At 46.0% G+C, this 18,529-nt stretch overlaps 1 protein-coding gene and 1 long non-coding RNA gene across 5 annotated transcripts; both read right to left on the bottom strand.

The window, feature by feature from the left end:
* Positions 1–1,783: 1,783 nt before the first annotated feature.
* Positions 1,784–18,421, bottom strand: gpat3 (glycerol-3-phosphate acyltransferase 3). 3 transcript variants are annotated; one of them, XM_061061217.1, is made up of 15 exons: positions 18,318–18,407; positions 17,310–17,505; positions 16,762–16,828; positions 11,666–11,954; positions 10,979–11,053; positions 10,816–10,905; positions 10,626–10,719; positions 10,432–10,547; positions 9,749–9,804; positions 9,566–9,651; positions 9,285–9,413; positions 8,281–8,360; positions 7,801–7,900; positions 2,802–2,903; positions 1,784–2,725 (listed from the first exon to the last, which is right to left on the bottom strand). In XM_061061217.1, the coding sequence occupies exons 2-14, from the start codon at positions 17,451–17,453 to the stop codon at positions 2,847–2,849; spliced, it is 1,383 nt and encodes a 460-aa protein (XP_060917200.1). In that variant the 5' UTR covers positions 17,454–17,505; positions 18,318–18,407; the 3' UTR covers positions 1,784–2,725; positions 2,802–2,846. The 3 variants fall into 3 exon arrangements, with proteins under 3 accessions (XP_060917200.1, XP_060917201.1, XP_060917202.1); XM_061061218.1 differs by having other exon boundaries at positions 1,785–2,725; positions 18,313–18,421; XM_061061219.1 differs by lacking the exons at positions 1,784–2,725; positions 2,802–2,903 and having other exon boundaries at positions 7,364–7,900.
* On the bottom strand, positions 3,560–6,644 carry LOC132992093 (uncharacterized). Of its 2 annotated transcripts, none has more exons than XR_009676297.1 (2): positions 5,345–6,644; positions 3,560–5,251 (listed from the first exon to the last, which is right to left on the bottom strand). It is a non-coding gene; the product is annotated as an uncharacterized LOC132992093 (long non-coding RNA). The 2 variants fall into 2 exon arrangements; XR_009676296.1 differs by having other exon boundaries at positions 3,560–5,312.
* Positions 18,422–18,529: the final 108 nt, after the last annotated feature.

Consider the following 18,529-nt stretch of genomic DNA (forward strand, 5'->3'; position numbering starts at 1 on the left):
GGGTGATCATAGCGAGGAGACGCCTCGTGCTCTCGTCGCTCCTCTTGTAAGTTAGCAACACAGAATGTCTTAAAGGTACAGTCCACAATTTCAACTGTTACCAAAAATATTCTAAATATATACACCTGCAGTTCAGTAAGCCGCTTTCACACTCCTGAACATTTCTAGAAAATGTCTGATGTGAGGGGAGCGGCAGCATGACGGCGCCGAGCTGTAGGAAAATGTTTTAAACAGCAGAATGAGTCGAGGGGTCGCAAGATGAACTGTTTCGCTGCTTGAGCTTCGACTTTCTACAATTCACTTAGCAGACGCTTTTATCCAAAGCGACGTACATCAGAGAGTAAGTACAACACAAGCAAGGATCTAGAAAAAAGGGAACAGTGTCAGTAAGAGCAAACGATCAGCTTTGAGTCTGATTGGACACAAAGGTGCTGACAGGAAGTGAACAGAGGCAAAGCACAACATTGAGGGCAGTTCTTGAGAGCTCTAATCAGTATAAAAACCATCTTATAAGTCATCGTTATCAAACAAAAACCATCGTCACAACTATCATCATCATCAATGATATCGAGACCATCATCCAGGGTTATTCCTGGCTCAGAATGGGCCTTTGGGGGGTGACTATATGCGCCGTAGTAAACGTTCGACCCACGTATAACAGTATAGTCTACGAGTCTGTATTAACTTATTTGACAGAAATCTGTGCATTTCCTGTTATTTCCGACCATTTTATAAATAATATTATCATTATGCTTAAGTTACTGAAACCCCAATTAAATCTGGTAAATACTTTTTTTTATTGCAACAGTGAAACATGGGAGGAGAGGGATTTTGAGGGAGAGGGGTGTAATGAGATTGGGAGAGGGGAGGTCACATCCTCAGTGCATTTCACCCTCTACCTATGATGGCTGCTCTTTTCCTTTAAATTGTGCTTTCGTTTTACATACACATTTGTTTAAGTACATTTATTTGAGTTAAGGTATTATGTCAAATAATCACAGATTTAAGTCACAGATAATTATATGTTTGCTGGCTATAACGCAGCACTGTTTGACAGTCTGTGTGGAGAAGTTCACAGACTACAGCTGGCTGACGTTACGGTCGTTAACTTATTGATTGTTGATAAAAGCAGATACGGTGGAAGTGAACGTGCGTTCCCGACCGTGTTCCGTTGCACAGTTGCACTACAAGTAAACAGGTGCGCGCGGTGGGTGGCGTTCCGGTGTGTGTGCCATGGATCAGCTAACTGAGCCATGTATGTTGGTGTGTCTCGTCTCGGCGTGCCCCCGCGATGACCCGTCTGCAGAGAGCAGAGGAGCAGGGACAAGTAGCCGCAGCTAGCCTACATCATACGCGGTTTAGTATAGTTTTAACATGACTGTTGGGACAAATATTTACCGCCATGAAGTGGATTGCTCCTTGAAATTAACTTGCCAAACTCAAACCGCATGCGTAAACGGATGAGAGGGGAGATGACTGCTAGAAGTCAGAGACGTCGTATATAAGTTTATGTTCTGCTTTTTCAACATTCATTTGATGTATTGATAGTTTTAACATACATTCAGGGAGGATTTGATTTGCAATTTGAATCGTCTTTTTTTTCTTTTGGCGCTCGTGATTTTCCTTTGGCGCTGGGTAAAACCTCTTTGGGGGGGGCGCCAAAGAATTCTCTATGCAGGAAAAACCCTGCCATCATCATTAAGTTAGAAGGTATTCATAAAGAGCCGGGTCTTTAGCTTTTTCTTAAAGGTGCAGAGGGTCGAATGGAGTTTGGTACTTCGTTTCACCACCGGGGGGCGACAGAGGAGAAGAGTCTAGTCAGAGACTTAGGACCTTCTAAACCTTGAAACATGTTTGAGGTAAAAACTTAAACTCAACGCAGTGATGTGAAACCAAGCGGCACGATCGAGATATTTGGGACCTGTGGCTTTGCCACCTCCCTGTAATATGAGGCGGCCCCGGGGCGACTTATTATGAAGGATTATGTTTTATTAAAGATGGTTCCAGATTCAGATAAGATAAGTGAGCATGTACAAGCTTTAAAGTAATTAAAATGAGCTCCACCTTTAGGCTGAAACATGAATGCATCCATTATTTTTATCAAACAGATACGTGCATATTCATGAGTCCTTTAAAAACGGGTAGACGGCGTTACTCCTCCCCGTGTTTCAGTGAGCGCACGCCACCTGAGTGGATGTTACAAACGGAGGAAATGAAGACGCTGTGTTGATGTTTTGGGGATGAATCCTGCGTTGGTTTCCCGTCAGCAGCGGCTTCCTGTGGGCCGCCTTCAGTCGCTCTGGCGTGCATTGTTGAACGTGACACGCTCAATTTGTCATTAGTCGTGCGCGCAGGACGGATGAGTACACTTTCAATTTAGTTCCGCCGCTTTCTCCATTCATCACGCCGCTCTCATCATCCATCATCTCCCACCTCAGAGTCGTACAAAAAAAACACACTCTCATAAGTTTAATGTAATTAATCTTCATGCTGAGATAATTTCTTATTAATGAAGCACAGCGTTTATTTGATTATTGCTTTGATGAAGTTGAATCAGGAGGCGTTGACGGGACCCGATTGCGTGACGGAGAGAAGATTCCTCCGTGTTTTCCTTTGTGTCGCCTCCCCGCCGCAGCTTTATGTACGTTCCCCACACGGCGCCGTCTGTCTTCATACAACAAGCCCGGAGAAATTGGAAAAGTTGCAGCAATAGATAGGAGGTGACCTGGAAACAAAAGCAATCAGGGCTGGAGGAGGCTGTCGGCGAGCGGCAGACGCTCTGTCAATAAAAGAAGAAATACCTTCTGAGGCTCGAGGCCGGGGGGGGCAAAGAGGAGTCTGCAATTTCACACCTTCATGTACCGCGCTGCAGGACATTTTTCATGTGACTCCGCCTCCTCCACCTGTAAAACACAATGAAAGCTTTGGGACGGATTGGAGATGGCGGCAGAAATGATTCCTCTCATAACAAACAGGAGGGGGGAGGGGGGGAGGGGGGCAGCCGCTCTCCTCCTCTGCCCGTCCAATCACTGCATGAGTACATAATTATTTTCTAAACTAAATAAACTGGAATTCAACCTCAAATCAATCAGATCTCCACTTGAAGAACTTCAGACTCAATTGTAGCTCAATCAAAGCACAGAGAAAAAAATCAATTCTGACCAATTATAGCTCGTTTCATTAGTGTATGCAAATCAGAGGCATGCTGGGAAAAAAGGCCCGGTCTCACATTTCCCCCTAACGGTCAGAACCACTCGGAGACTCTGGAGGAGGACGCACACACACACACACACACACACACACACACACACACACAGAGACACAGAGACACGCAACACACACACACACACACACACACACACACACACAGAGAGAGACACACACACACACACACACACACACACACACACACAGAGACAGACACACACACACACTCACACACACACACACACACACAGAAGCGGCTGCATGTTTTCTCGTGCAGAGATTTTATTTCTTTAAAGTTTTCTTTGTATAAATAATTAAAGTTATGATTTTAAATCAAACAGAGCTCACATGCTTACAACAAATATTTTTAATTATATGATAATACGATTTTAAAGATTAAAAGAAGAAATTATCAAAACTTTGTGACTGGGACTTCTGATTTTGCAGTCGGGGTGTAACTGTTGCAATTATTGTTTACCTTTTTCAGGTAGAATTTAAGAATTAGGTTGTATTTAAGTTTAGTTTTGGTACAAGATTTATTAATAATAATAATAATAATAATAATTTATACATTTAAGTTAATCATTTTATTAAATACAAGTGACGTTTTATTTTGAAGTTACCTTTAAGGTCACATTGGACTGCTCTCATTAGAATTAGATTTACAACGGTACAGCAAGCATGGACTCTGGCTCTCATTAAATTCAACTTTAATTCTCTCTTATTAGCATGTAGCCAATGAGGTAATTTAATTGATTTAATTCGTATTTTACTTTTGGTTAATTGATATTACATCACATGCTGTGTATGTTATTATTTATGTTTGCTCATATTGTTAAATAATTTTCATGTTTTATACTGTTTAGTTTTCATGGAGGATTTGAGGAAAGCTTCAAATAAACCTGTAGCAAGAAAGCCACTTGTGTCTGCTGTGCTTGGAGGGAATTATACCTGGTATCCAACAGGGATCAGAACTGGGCAGCGGAAATTCTGGTTTCGTGTCAACCCGATCTGACGAGACAAATGATCCTTCAGAGAAGAAATTTAAAACAGCATTAACAAGAAGCGTCTACATTTATATAAATACATGAAGTCCATGTAGGACGAGCTGCAGGCCAACGTATGGATTTAAAGGAATGTGTCTGAATGAGGACGGGGCGGTTCGTATCGATCCCTCTCTCTCTCTCTCTCTTTCTCTCTCTCTCTCTCTCTCTCTCCCCCCCCCTCTGTATTGTCCCTCCCCAGCCTCCATACATTACTGCAGAGTGCAGGATAGATGGCAGAACGATGTCTTTAAAGGCATTAGCTGCAGTAATGGTGCGTCTGAGAGGGGGCTTCAGTCATTTAGCCCGTGAGTGGTCTCTTCCCAGCACAGCGGCCTCTAAATGATGTCCTCCGTGCACTACATTCACCGCGATTCAATTTGGAAATGTATTCATATTTACTTAGTGTACCTGCATTGCATTTGTATAGATCAGCGCGGGGTAAGAGTCGAATCGAGCAAATTGAATCAACATATCGGGACGTTCGATGGAGGGGGGAGAGGGAGGGCGGCGTGGGGATGGGGGGGGTCGTATGGAGTGTACAGGCGGGTCACAGCAATGCCTTTTATGATGTCCCTCTGAAATCTATCTGAATCACATTAAATTGGATCTAAAGATGTGCAGACACATACATCACAGTGAATGGCGTGCTGCAGCATCGCTCGCCAACAATCCCACCTCCACAATCGGGTTAGAGGAGCGGCTTCAGATCCGATTAATAATTCACAATCTTGTTAGGGAAGAACAAACATTTGTGTGTGAGCGTCTGTGATGGGAGGAAGACGAGGCGGCAGTGAGGGCGGGGGGGGGGGGGGGGGGGGGGCGTGGGGGAAGACAAACTGTGTTATTTCACACTCGCTGCTTTCTTTATTAAAGCTCCGTCACGGTAAACATGTCTGCCTCAGATTCCTCTGAGGCTCCTCCTCCTCCATCATCGCTCCGAGGGAGAGGAGGGCTGAGGACACATGGTGACCTCATCACGCCGACCTCACCACGCTGACCTCACCACGCTCGCCTCATCACGCCCGCCGACTTCCCCATGCCGACCAACAGCACTCTGACCTCACCACGATGACCTCATCACGCCCGTCGACCTCTCCACGCTGACCTCACCACGCTGACCTCATCACGCCGACCTCACCACGCTGACCTCACCACACCGACCTAACCACATCGACCTCTCCACGCTGACCTCACCACACCGACCTAACCACGTCGACCTCTCCACGCTGACCTCACCACGCCAACCTCATCACGCCGACCTCTCCACGCCGACCTCACCACGCCGACCTCACCACACCGACCTAACCACGCCGACCTCATCACGCCGACCTCACCACGCCAACCTAACCACGCCGACCTCACCACGCCGACCTCATCACGCTGACCTCACCACGCCGACCTCATCACGCCGACCAACCACACCGACCTCATCACGCCGACCTCACCACGCCGACCTCACCACGCCGACCTCACCACGTCGACCACATCACGCTGACCTCATCACGCCGACCTCACCACGCTGACCAACAGCATGCTGACCTCACGATGTCGACCTCACCACGCTGACCTCATGGTGCCTCAGTGATCACGGTGGATCAGGTTTTTATCACCTTTGATGTGTTGCACTCATGCTCGTGTTGCTGCAATCTGCAGCTCTTTGATTTTAAAAACGTTATTATTTTTCCGTCTTCAGTTTGATTTGACTTTTTTTTTTAAAGTTGTTTTTTGGGCTTTTTTTCCTTCATTAGATCGAACAGAACGGATTTGAACCCCCGGCTGCTGTGACGAGGACTTTAGCCGCTGTACACGGGCGCGAGTCATAACCACCAGGCTCTCTGGTGCCACTCTAATCATGATGACTCGTACATTTTACAACATCTGCACGCCGTTAAATCATCGACCTGAAACACACTGAAAAATAAAGTAAAAATATATAAATGTATAAAACCACGACGGAGTATCAGAGCCGCTCTCCATAAAATGTTTGATCATAAAGTCGTTAATTTCTGATATTTAATTCTTAAATCGGTTTAAATGAAGCTGTGATTTAAATGATTATTCTGAGGATGAATCAGAAGAGCAGCCGGCCTCCTGCGTGAGCCTCAAAGAGACCCTGTCCTCCGGATCAGGGTCGCTCTCTCTCTCCACTTTCTCTTCAGGGTCCTGAAACTTCTGACGTGATGAAGTTATCGCTCATTGGGATCTGAACAGAACAGCGTGCGGAACTTTCCCTTTTTTCCCTGAAATATTTAGAGACCTCATCAAACAGTTTTAAAGCAGCTCGATGTCACAGGGCGCGCGCTGCGACCGGCAGGAAGAGTTCTGCGTTCTCTTTTTTTTCATTGGTCTTATTCTTTCGATGGGTTACTTGTTTTTTTTGGGTTTTTTTTACTTTCTCGTTGTCACTTCATCGTGTTTCTGTCCCGTGCTGTCGTTTGTGTGGAGGAGAACGACTCGCTCACTGTGAACCAAATCGACCTACGGGTTCAAATAAAGTGACCTCAACTTCACAACTTTTCATTTTCATACAGACCGCTTCTGAAATAACGACTTTCATCTCGTGATTTGTACGGCCCGAACACTCCTCCGTATAAAACTAATAATTTATAATAATGAAGAAGCCATAACGTGTGTTTCTACCTCTGTTGATTAATTTTATGGGTTTGATATCATCTCTGGTTATTTACCGTGGGCGTGGTCTTACCTTATTTTTACCCGTGCGTTGGTTCGGAATTTCGGAGTTGTTGGATTCTCGTTTTTCCGATGCGTCCGACACCACCTGAATGCACCATGAGAGTCGGGGTGAGAGATGGCGGCTCAAGTGAAAGTCTCCTTTCTCTTTCTTTGAGTCCAACACGCTCTCTCCTCGTCGTCTTTCTGCCTCTTCAGCAGATTTTAGTTTCATTATCTCGCCGTTAAACATGTTGATATTCTTATAAAATAAACACACACACACAAACACACACACACACACACACACACACACACACACACACACACACACACACACACACACACACACAACCTGTCCATCACATCAGCTCACCCTTCAGGCCTCCACTAACATTATTCAGAAATAACCACAGCTGACACCAGGAGGACACGCTGTCTGTGTTTTTACGATCAGATATATTTGTTTTGGTGTCAAAGACGAATATTTAAAAAAATACAAACATTAAAAACATCCGAGGCGATAAGAAAATAAGAGCTTTTTGTTTCTGTGAGCGGTGAAAACGTTGAAAGAATCCAGCTGGTCACAAGTTTCACTGATAGTCAGGAGGAAGAACGCCATCCTTGTGTTGTCTTATGCTGCCCCCTGCAGGCGGGAGCACAGTCCTACACACACACAGGACTTCAGATGAAGACAGATCCGAGACCGAGCTGCTATAAGACTTTGAGAGTAAAAAAGAGTCCGACACACAGAAGTCCACACAGTGTGTGTGTGTGTGTGTGTGTGTGTGTGTGTGTGTGTGTGTGTGTGTGTGTGTGTGTGTGTGTGTGTGTGTGTGTGCGTGTGTCACGGCTCCTCTGTGACCTCCTCACACACTCTCTGGGCTCCGCTCTGTCCCACGATGATGCTGCTGTACATCTTCTGCTGCTCCTCTTTGAACGAGTCCTTCACCTTCCCTCTCTTCAGACCTCCGTCCCTGAAACACAAAAAACAAAAGTCCTGATTTGTTTGGAGAGAGAGTGAAATGATAAAGTGACCTTACTATATGATCAGACATTAAGGAAACATGCTATGTTGAAGTGCTGGCTTCTCTGACAACAATGCAGCAGCCAGTATGTCCTCCTTCTAACTTTAGATTCTAGTCCTGAATGATCTGGATTTGTTTGGACCAGAGAAGGTAGACGGTTTTAAGACACGCCGTTTTGGACGCCCCTCGGTTTGCCAGATATGAGAGCAGTTATCAGGTCAACAGGTGTTGCAGCGATGGAAGCGGGCAAGAGAAGTGGTTCAGATAGAAGTGATTGTACCCGACCTAAAAAGCCTCTGCATGTTTCTGTGTGTGTTTGTTGTTCTCACCACGCCAGGTCCAGCAGTCCTCCCTGATCAGCAACAGCAGATTTCACTCTGTTTGCAAACTGAGCTGCATCCTCACCGTCCTGTTTACACACACACACACACACACACACACACACACAGACACACTTTTATTTTGTATGTCTGTCCTGTCTTAAGCTGAGAGTCAATGTGGTCAATGTGTGATGTCATAAGGTCAATGTGTGATGTCATAAGGTCAATGTGTGATGTCATAAGGTGGATATTACTTTGGACTCGTCAGCTGAGCTGTCTGAGAGTTTGTTAAAGTGAAATGAGACATTCAAAGATGCAGCAGTGTCCTTCTTTTACATCACTGAGACTAAAGGGAGACACTGAGGACGACTATCTACGAGAGCCTGAAGGGCATGAGGTTAACTCGTTGATTTTAAGATTATTTAAGGATCGTCACGATACCAGAAGTTAAAACTTTGATATGATTCTCGTAAAAATCGAATAGTATCGATACCTCTTCTGTTACCATGGAAACAAAAGTAGAAGTCCAACATTTCGTGTTTTTAATTTTCAAAAACCGCAGACCAACTCCTGCACAAACTGTGGACATTGCACAGAAACTTTGGCAAACTTTCAGCGCCCAAATGTTGCCAGTGTTTTTGTGCAATGTCGACAGTCTGCAGGAGTTTGTCTGCAGTTTTTTTTTTTTGGCTTTATTGGAGCGATATGACATTGGATAGGGTTGGAAATCAGCGAGAGTGAGAGTGTGGATTGGCGAAACCACCGCACCACCAGCGCCTCTGTGTACAGATGGTGATGGACTCGTTCCTCTCTCATGACACAGGTGAAGTTATTTAAAGCTTTGGTACGTTTTGATGCTATGGATCATTATAATAACAGAGATTAGAACACTTTAAAACACGCAGCATCAACAGGTATCAAAGAAGAAGAAACGCTGCCCCCTGCAGACACATAGCAGCTCCTACACACTCTGTGATCTCCTGCTGACAGGTGAGCAGGTGTTTCAGGTGTACCTGTATGGTCATGGGCGGGAGGTACCACACGTTGACCACGATGGCCCAGCTGGTCATCATGCGGAGCAGGTAACTGACCATGTTGAATTTACCACTGTTCCAAAACGCATCACCGAACCGAGGGTCGTACTGGGACACACACACACAGAGGATTATGGGTAAAAACACTCTTTCTGATTTCTCTTCTGACCTGATAATGAATGACGGTCGGTTATCGTGGTCGACCACACTTGAATCTCCTCTTAAGATGAAAACGTTTGATTTCAAATCCTTCACCTAACCTTGATGGCGACCGGGTAAATCGTCCCTCCAATCTCGAAGCTTCCCTTCTTGAACATCATCACAGACGTGTTGTTGACGCAGGTTCCTGTTACGAGCAGAAACACAGGAAGAGGTTATCTAAACCAGTAAACCTCAATCATCATCATCATCATCATCGTCATGGTTACGAGGTCATTCCAGACCTTCAGGAAATATCAGGATGGGAAGTTTGGTCCTCGCTGCGACGTGACCTCTCAGTCTGCAGAACGAAGGAGAGAAGATGACGTCATTTATGATCAGTAACAGGTGATGCAGACTACAGGTGCTCTCTCTCTCTCTCTGTGTGTCTCTCTCTCACTCTCTCTCCCCTCTCCCTGTCTCTCTCTCTCTCTGTCTCTCTCTCTCTCTCTCTCTCTCTCCCCTCTCCCTGTCTCTCTCTGTGTCTCTCTCTCTCCCCTCTCCCTGTCTCTCTCTCTGTCTCTCTCTCTCCCCTCTCCCTGTCTCTCTCTCTGTCTCTCTCTCTCCCCTCTCCCTGTCTCTCTCTCTCTGTGTCTCTTTCTCTCTGTCTCTCTCTGTCCCTCTCTCTCTGTCTGTCTGTCTCTCTCTCTGTCTCTCTCTCTCCCTCTCTGTCTCTCTCTCTGTCTCTCTCTCTCTGTGTCTCTTTCTCTCTGTCACTCTCTCTCTCTGTCTCTCTCTGTCTCTCTACCCTCTCCCCCTCTCTCTCTGTCTCTCTCTGTCTGTCTCTCTCTGTCTCTCTCTCTCCCATCTCCCTGTCTCTCCCTCTCTCTCTCTGTCTCTGTCTCCCCTCTCCATGTCTCTCTCCCTCCCTGCCTCTCTCTCTCTCTGTCTCTCTCTTTCTGTCTCTCTCTCTCTGTCTCTCTCTCACCTGCTGGTCACGGCGTGGCGATCCCTCATCTCCGACCTCTCGAACCAAACATGAGGACACGACCTCGACATCGACCTCTGAATGACCCCCAACAGACCACTGTGGACCTGACCCACCTGAGGACGAAACCGAGGGATAACATCATCACATGCTGATGCCTGGAATAACGGTTAAAGCCTGCCGATGTCACTCACCATGGCGTAGCAGCCGTCGTTGGCCAGGATGACCACGTCGATGGGCGTGGTGTGGTTAGCGACGCAGATTCCTCCTTTCTGAGGTTTGTTCTGTCTGCAGGAGAAGAAAAACATCAGGTGAAGGATCGTCAGCAGCGCCCGTGGAGCGATAACGATGGTTACATAAAAAGAGCGAGGAGCGATGTCTGACTTGTTGTGATAGGTGATGGTCGCCGACAGTCCTCTGGCGCAGATCCTGTAACAGGTCAGATGGACGAGCTCGCTCAGCCAGTTCTTCACACTGAAACAAACCAGACAAAGATCAAATCTAAAACCTTCAAAGATTTATCCAATCAGGTGTCGTGTTGATGTACCTGCCCTCCGGCAGAAAGCCAACCAGGGTTGTTCCCATCACGAGCCACGAGAGGCCGATGATGGCCAGCGTTATCCTGCAAGGACATCGGAGGAACGACAGGAAGAAGAATCTTTTTAAAACAAATGTTTCCTGTTTACACACACACTTTTATTCTGAATGTCCTGTCTCCAGCTGAGAGCACTTTACTTGCTGTGTGCTTTTATTTTGAAATACAGTAAGGTCCTTCTGGTAGAGTGAAGGTTGGACAGGAAGTTAAGCTCAGAAACAGGAAGTGGTTAGGGATCCCAAAGTGAGGTCGAACAGCTCAAAGGAACGGTAACAAAGGTCAATGTGTGATGTCATAAGTTCAATGTGTGATGTCATGAGGTCAATGTGTTATGTCATAAGGTCAATGTGTGATGTCATGAGGTCAATGTGTGATGTCATAAGGTCAATGTGTGATGTCATAAGGTCAATGTGTTATGTCATAAGGTCAATGTATGATGTCATAAGGTCAATGTGTGATGTCATGAGGTCAGTGTGTGATGTCATAAGGTCAATGTGTGATGTCATAAGGTCAATGTATGATGTCATCGTTTGAATAAGAAATAAAGGACAGGGACGTAAAAACAAAACAATGTGCTGCTGCGAGTCTCTGAAGAGTCATGAACATGAGAAGGTCGGCGTCCGCCTCACGTTGACTGACCTGAGGGGGAAGAGGACCCCGTATCGCACGAAGACGCCGAGCCCCCAGATGACGGTGAGGCGGAGGCTGATGTAGCGGAAGTTCTGGTTGGTTCTGGTGAGGAGGTTCCAGGAGGCCAGCTCCTCGGAGGAGAAGCGCTGCGTCACCTGGTCGTCCACGATGCTCTCCAAGCCTTTCTTGTAGAAGTAGAAGACGTCGCTCAGAGCGAACTCGCCCCCGTCCAGAGACCGGGACCTCCTCAGCTGCTCCAGCTCCTCCTCCATCGAGCCCGCCGCACGCTCAATGATCCCTAACAACGGAGAAACGCTACGTCAAAACAGACCAATAAAGAGATCAGATCAACTCATGGAAGGTTCTGTTGGTTGAAGCTGATGTTTGAGGTCATTCAGAGGTCGTCTCTCTGGGAGACCACAGAGGCGTGTTGCGTTCACTTGGGAAAACGAAAACTGTACATATGGGACTCACATGACAACACTGAACATTCACTTTATCGGTCCTTCACCACCAGGGTCATCCGTATCTCAAAAACACATTACCAACATTTCTGTGAATCTGCATCTAACGTCCAGGAAAATAAGTAAAACAAGAGGCAGCGTGATGATGGAGACGGAGGACAACCTTGAGTTTAGGTGTAGACCTGTTGTTTAGCGTCTGTCTCGAACACAGACTGTAAATATGAATGTTTGAAGCCTGAGGGACGTACCCCATCTGTTCCTGCAGGGGGCGCTGGAGTCCCATCGATGGTGGTCTCCATGATTGAAATGCTGTCTCAGTCTAACTTTCAGTCAACCTAACAACAGACTGAGAGCTGGAGCTGAGGAGGGTTTTAAACCTCCTGACAAACCGTTACACCGCGCCCACCTGTCAATACAGGTGTGTCAAGACATGAGCTAATCAGACCTATTTGTTTTTTTGAACCAGGCTGTAAACATGTTAATCTCTGCTGTAAAAACAGACTTTTTAGAATGGGTGTGTATGTGACTTCCTGTGCTTCTGCAGCCAGCCTCTAGTGGACACTCGAGGAACTGCAGGATTTTACACTTCAGCATCGGCTTCATTTTGAACAATGGAGGTTGCAGCTTAGTTTCGACACACACATTTACACACACAAACACACACACACACACATTTACACACACTCTCACACACACACACACACACACACACACACACACACACACACTCACACACACACACACACACACACACACACACACACACACACACACACTCACACACACTCACACACACACACACACACACACACACACACTCACACACACACACACACACTCACACACACACACACACACACACACTCACACACACACCCTCACACACTCACACACACACACACACTCACACACACACTCACACACACACACTCACACACTCACACTCACACACACACACACACACTCACACACTCACACACTCACACACACACACACACACACACTCACACACACACACTCACACACACACACACACACACACACACACACTGTATACTGTGTATTTCTCAGTGTTTTAAGTCTTGGCCGTCTTCCTGAAAAGCGAGTGGGACACTGCATTGTGTAACTTCAGACATGTGACTCATTAACTTGAACCCCTCTGTGTGTTTTAAACTCTAAAATAAATACTCGTGTGTCTCGTGAAGAAAGCGCCTGCCTCGTCACTCATCGCTGACGTGAAGGTCTTTCAGGCGTCCTCGTGTGTGTAGGCGCTCGGTGGAAAGCTTGAAATGAGATTAAAACATGCTGCAGTAAAGAACAGAGTACCTTATGTTAAAACAGAAGCAGCCTGAGGATCACGAGAACGTTGACCTCTCTCCAAACATTTAACCCTTCACTTCCCCTGACGCTGACACACTGAGAGTAAAGAGGAAGCTGTGCTCTCACACAGAGCTGCTCACAGAGTCAGTCTGAGAATGTACCTGCTCAAAGGTGTTCAGTCTGAGCGTCATGTGTGAACACTAACAGCTGAATGTTTGAGTTTCTCCTCCAGCCTCCTCGTATTTATTCTGCAGAAAGTCAGAGTGAGCTGATGTGAGAACACAGCAGGATATAATCAGGAGAATTCACCTGGAGTGAGTGGGAGGGGGTGGTGATGATTATTCTCTGTGATCGCTGCACGACCATAGACTGTCTGCACGCCACCTCTACCATCTCCGTGTTCTAATGAACCTGCTGCTGCATGTTTCCTGTTCTCCAGTATGTTCTTCTCCACTCTTTAGTTCACATTGGGATTAAGTGTTTGAGTATTCCCGTGTCCCGGTGTTTCTGTGATTCGGCAGCCAACGTTCAAATATTCCATTTGTCTATTCTTTGGTATTCTGTTATTCCAGTGCTTCATTGTTTTCAACGTGTATGGCGTCCTTGGGTCCCTTGAAAGGCGCTTTATAAATGTCATTTATTACCCATCCCTCCATTTTGTTCCTCTTATCTGAGGTAAATCAACTCAGACTTCCCTCTGCCCAGCAACCTTCTCCAGCTCCTCCTGACTGTCTGAGCTCCTCACCCTATCTGTAAGGCCGAGCTGAAGATTGATCGGTAAATCGAGAACTCTCCCTTCATCGCTACGGTTCATATAACGTCCGCTGAACCAATCGGTCTGATAACCTCACGCTCCATCTTACTCTCACTGTGAACAAGACCCCCGAGGTTCTTCTTCCTTCACCTCGGGCAAAGACTCACTCTCCACCGGGAGGGAGAAATCCACTGTTTTCCAGCAGAGAACTTCAAACCGCCCCCAAAGCCATGAGGGAACTTTTCATTGTTATTATTATTATAGAAGCATGCCAGTTTCCAGAGGTCTCAAATTTCTGTTCAGCAGTTCAAGTGTTTCCGTTTTCCACTGTTTGAAAGTTTAGGTATGTAAGCGTTCCAGGGCTCCAGTTTGTCAGAATACCAGTACACACACACACACACACACACACACACACACACACACACACACTCCACCAGTGCTGCTGCTGTTTGACTAAAGTTATGTAATCAGCTGTTGCATCATCAGTCTGAGACAAGCCATGTGTTTCCACGATACACCCCAACATCTGACGCTGAAACTGACCAATGCACAGCCCCAAAAACTCTCTCTCTCTCACACACACACACACACACACACACACACACACACACACACACAGACACACACAGACACACACACACACACACACAGACACACACACACACACACACACACACACACACACTCACACACACACACACACACAGACACACACACACACACACACACACACAGACACACACACAGACAGACACACACACACACACACACACACACACACACACACACACAGACACACACACACACACAGACACACACACACACACACACAGACACACACACACACACACACACACACAGACACACACACACACACAGACACACACACACACACACACACACACACACACACACACACACACACACACAGACACACACACAGACAGACACACACACACACACACACACACACACACACACACACACACACAGACACACACACACACACACAGACACACACACACACACAGACACACACACACACACACAGACACACACACACAGACACACACACACAGACACACACACACAGCGTCACATGATCTCTGTCTGCAGCTGAAACAAATCCCTCAACAGCAGCACACAATGTGCTGAGAGCTGCTGCTTCCACCCTCCACAGACCGACGACTCGAGTCAGAAAGTTTCACAGCAGATCAAATGTTTTCAGTCTGCTGCTTCATTTATACATTCTATATTTACTTAAACCCCAAACAGGTTCTGTCTTCTTCTCTTGTTGACTAATGTTCCAGGCTGCATCACTCCGAGGGGGGTCATTTAAAGAATCTCTGCGTCCCCGATAGGAGGGGGAGACATCGTTAACAAACTGCTGAGAAGAGAGGCCTTCTGGATTTACACACTCAGCACATTTAAACATCATGGACTGATGAGGAATGAAGGTTTTCTGCTGTGTCTCTATAGAGAAACCGTTGTTGTCTCGTAAATGTTGTAAATATTATCACACTAGGGATTGTTGTATTAGAGGCCTACACATGAGTGCTGTCACAGGATTGAGTAACTGTCTGCTTACCTCCCATTTATCAACCAATGAGACGATCTCCTGTGAGTAAGAGGATATTTAGTTTTGTTTCAAATCTGTACCTGGACTGTTTGACTCTGAGGAACATGCAGTGCACGTCGTTAGTCCTTTGCACCTTAAAGGTCACATATTCTGTCAAATCTACTTCCCCTTATTCCTCTAACTCTAATATGTGTCTCTAGTCTGTCTACAAACCCCCCAATGATGAGAAAAGTTCATCCTCTCTCGTTTGGAGATTCTCCCTTCATGACATCACAGAGGGCAGTAGCCCCTCGCCCAGGTGGGTGACACTCCCACAGCTAGGTGTTTGTTCTGCCCTCTGAGTCTGCCTTCTCACCGTAAACAATAGGACATGGAGCAAGAAAGCCCGAGTACACCCAAGCCCTTCCAGAGAGGGGGCGTGGTCACACACAGCTCATTTACATATTTAAAGGTACAGACACAGAAACAGCCTGTTCTGAGCAGGGCTGAAATAGAGGGGTTTATAGACATGATCAAATACAGGATCAGAGTGGATTTAGAACAAGAAACTTCACACACATGTTTTGAGGAGCTCTGAGACTTATTTACACTGATTGAAGAGGAGGAGGGTATGTGACCTTTAATAAATGTACCATTTGTAATTTGTGTGCTCAGGTACTTTCTCTGGATTCTGCCTGTGTGAAGGAATCCTTTAAATTATACTTGACGTCTGTGGTCGTTCTCTGAGAGCAACGCCCTCCATCTGTGGAGCGGCTGAAATTAAGATTTTCCTTCTGCTTTCTACTACTGATGTTCCAGAGTCTTTCGTGTATTGTTTATATTTCAGAGCTGTTTCTACTGGCGCACAAACCTCGTCCTCTAAGGATTTGTCCTGTTGTAGCTTTGAATAAACCAGTGAAACATGAAGACAATCATCGTTAAATAAAAGTCTTTGATATAATAATTAAGATTTTTTCCATGTTTTCAGCTGTCAGTGTATCCAACTCACCGTTGGGCAGAGGTACAGGCACACTGGGCTGCTCCTGTTGTCCTCTCTGGATCCGTATCGTGGCCCACTGCAAAGACAGATGACCTGTGACACAATGCCTGCTGCTGCACATTTCCTAACTGAGCAAAAAATATATTAAGTAAGAAGTGAGATTGAGAACTGCATGATGTACAAATAAACTCTTTGACTGTGTTTCAGGCTGTCGGACGTTTTACAATACCACATGTTTCAAAACTACAAGCTCCAGCAACACTTGTAGTTTAAAGTTCTTAAAACTACAAGTGTGGCAGGAGCTTTTTGACCTCAGGACAGGTTAAAGACAGGTGGACAGAATGCATCAGAAACTGCAGGTGAAATCGTGCACACTGTCTATATTGCAAAAACACGAAGTCACAGGCCGACGGTTTGCCTGCAGATTTTGACGAGTGTAAACAAGACATTTCCCAATATCAGATGTCTAGGACTTCTATATTTGTTGCCTTGGCATCAAAACAGGAATCAATATTTGATTTCTACTCGACTCATATCGTGGTTTAAGCATCTGTTACCTCCAGGATTTTGACCAGGACCTGGATGTAGACCCCGGTGACCCCCAGAGAGAGGCCGAACATGGCGGGCAGCATGATGAGGAAGAGCACTGTGAACATCCACGCCTGGAAGACGCCTGCAGCCACAGACCACAGGTCCTCCATCTCTGACAGCTGAGAGAGCTTCGACCCTGCAGCTCCGAGGTCACGTCATCATCTGTGAACAGGACGGACAACCAGAGTGGGACACAGCAGGAGCTCCACATACACACACAGTCAGATATGCACACACACACAGCGCTGCGCTCCTCCGCTGGCTCAGCTGATCCCGTCTCTCCTCTGTAACGCCTCTGTTACTACTTCTGAAGAGGAAGAAGAAACGTCACAGGGGCTTAAATATGTCGTGGCTTGAAACGGCGGTTTCTGAACATGACTAATATGAATGTGCAAAGACGTGATGACGACAGAGCTTACAGCACCTTAGCTCAAACGCAGTCTGGAACGGGCCAGAGAATCATATCTATTCATAAACTAACTTTGATCTCCTGTCTTTGGAAAAGAAAATTGGAAAAGCGTAAAAAAAATCGTTCTGAAATTGTATTGTGAACCCGATATCGTGACACATATATCGTGAGTATCGACATCAGAAGTGTATAAAAGAATTGAAGTGACCACCGCTGAAACAACAACCTCATAATAACAGAGATAACGTTAAAAAAAAGTCATAGAGTAAATATTAAATATTTGACAAAGCTCGCTCGCTCATTATTTATGAGTGTGTGTTATCAATAATTACTGATCATGCTGATTAATTAAAATATATATTTTTCTGATTAAACATTTGTTGGACTTCTTCTGTGGTACTGAAGTGAAGTATTTAAGTTAAACATCCCGCTGCTGTAAACAGACTAAAGAAAAGCAACCAGCTGAACCGTTAGTCGCTCACCGTTAACGTTATCTTTATGTCCGACGTCACATGATCACAAACAGTCATAAACAATAATGTTTCTGTCAGAATAAATACCTTACAGGAGCTGGGACGGATCCAACTGTGTGAATTGTCCCGTTGAAGCGGAGAAACTAGAGCTGAGCGAAGAGCCAGCTCAGTGGGCGGTTAAAACCACGCCCCCCTCAGAGCGTCATCAAGCCCCCTCAGAGCGTCATCAAGCCCCCTCAGAGCGTCATCGCGGCGGGCTGCGCAAAAAATACGCAGATTTTAAGTTTTTACTTCGTTTGCTCTT

Source organism: Labrus mixtus, chromosome 17 (genome assembly GCF_963584025.1).
Source record: "Labrus mixtus chromosome 17, fLabMix1.1, whole genome shotgun sequence".
Classification (NCBI taxonomy): domain Eukaryota; kingdom Metazoa; phylum Chordata; class Actinopteri; order Labriformes; family Labridae; genus Labrus; species Labrus mixtus.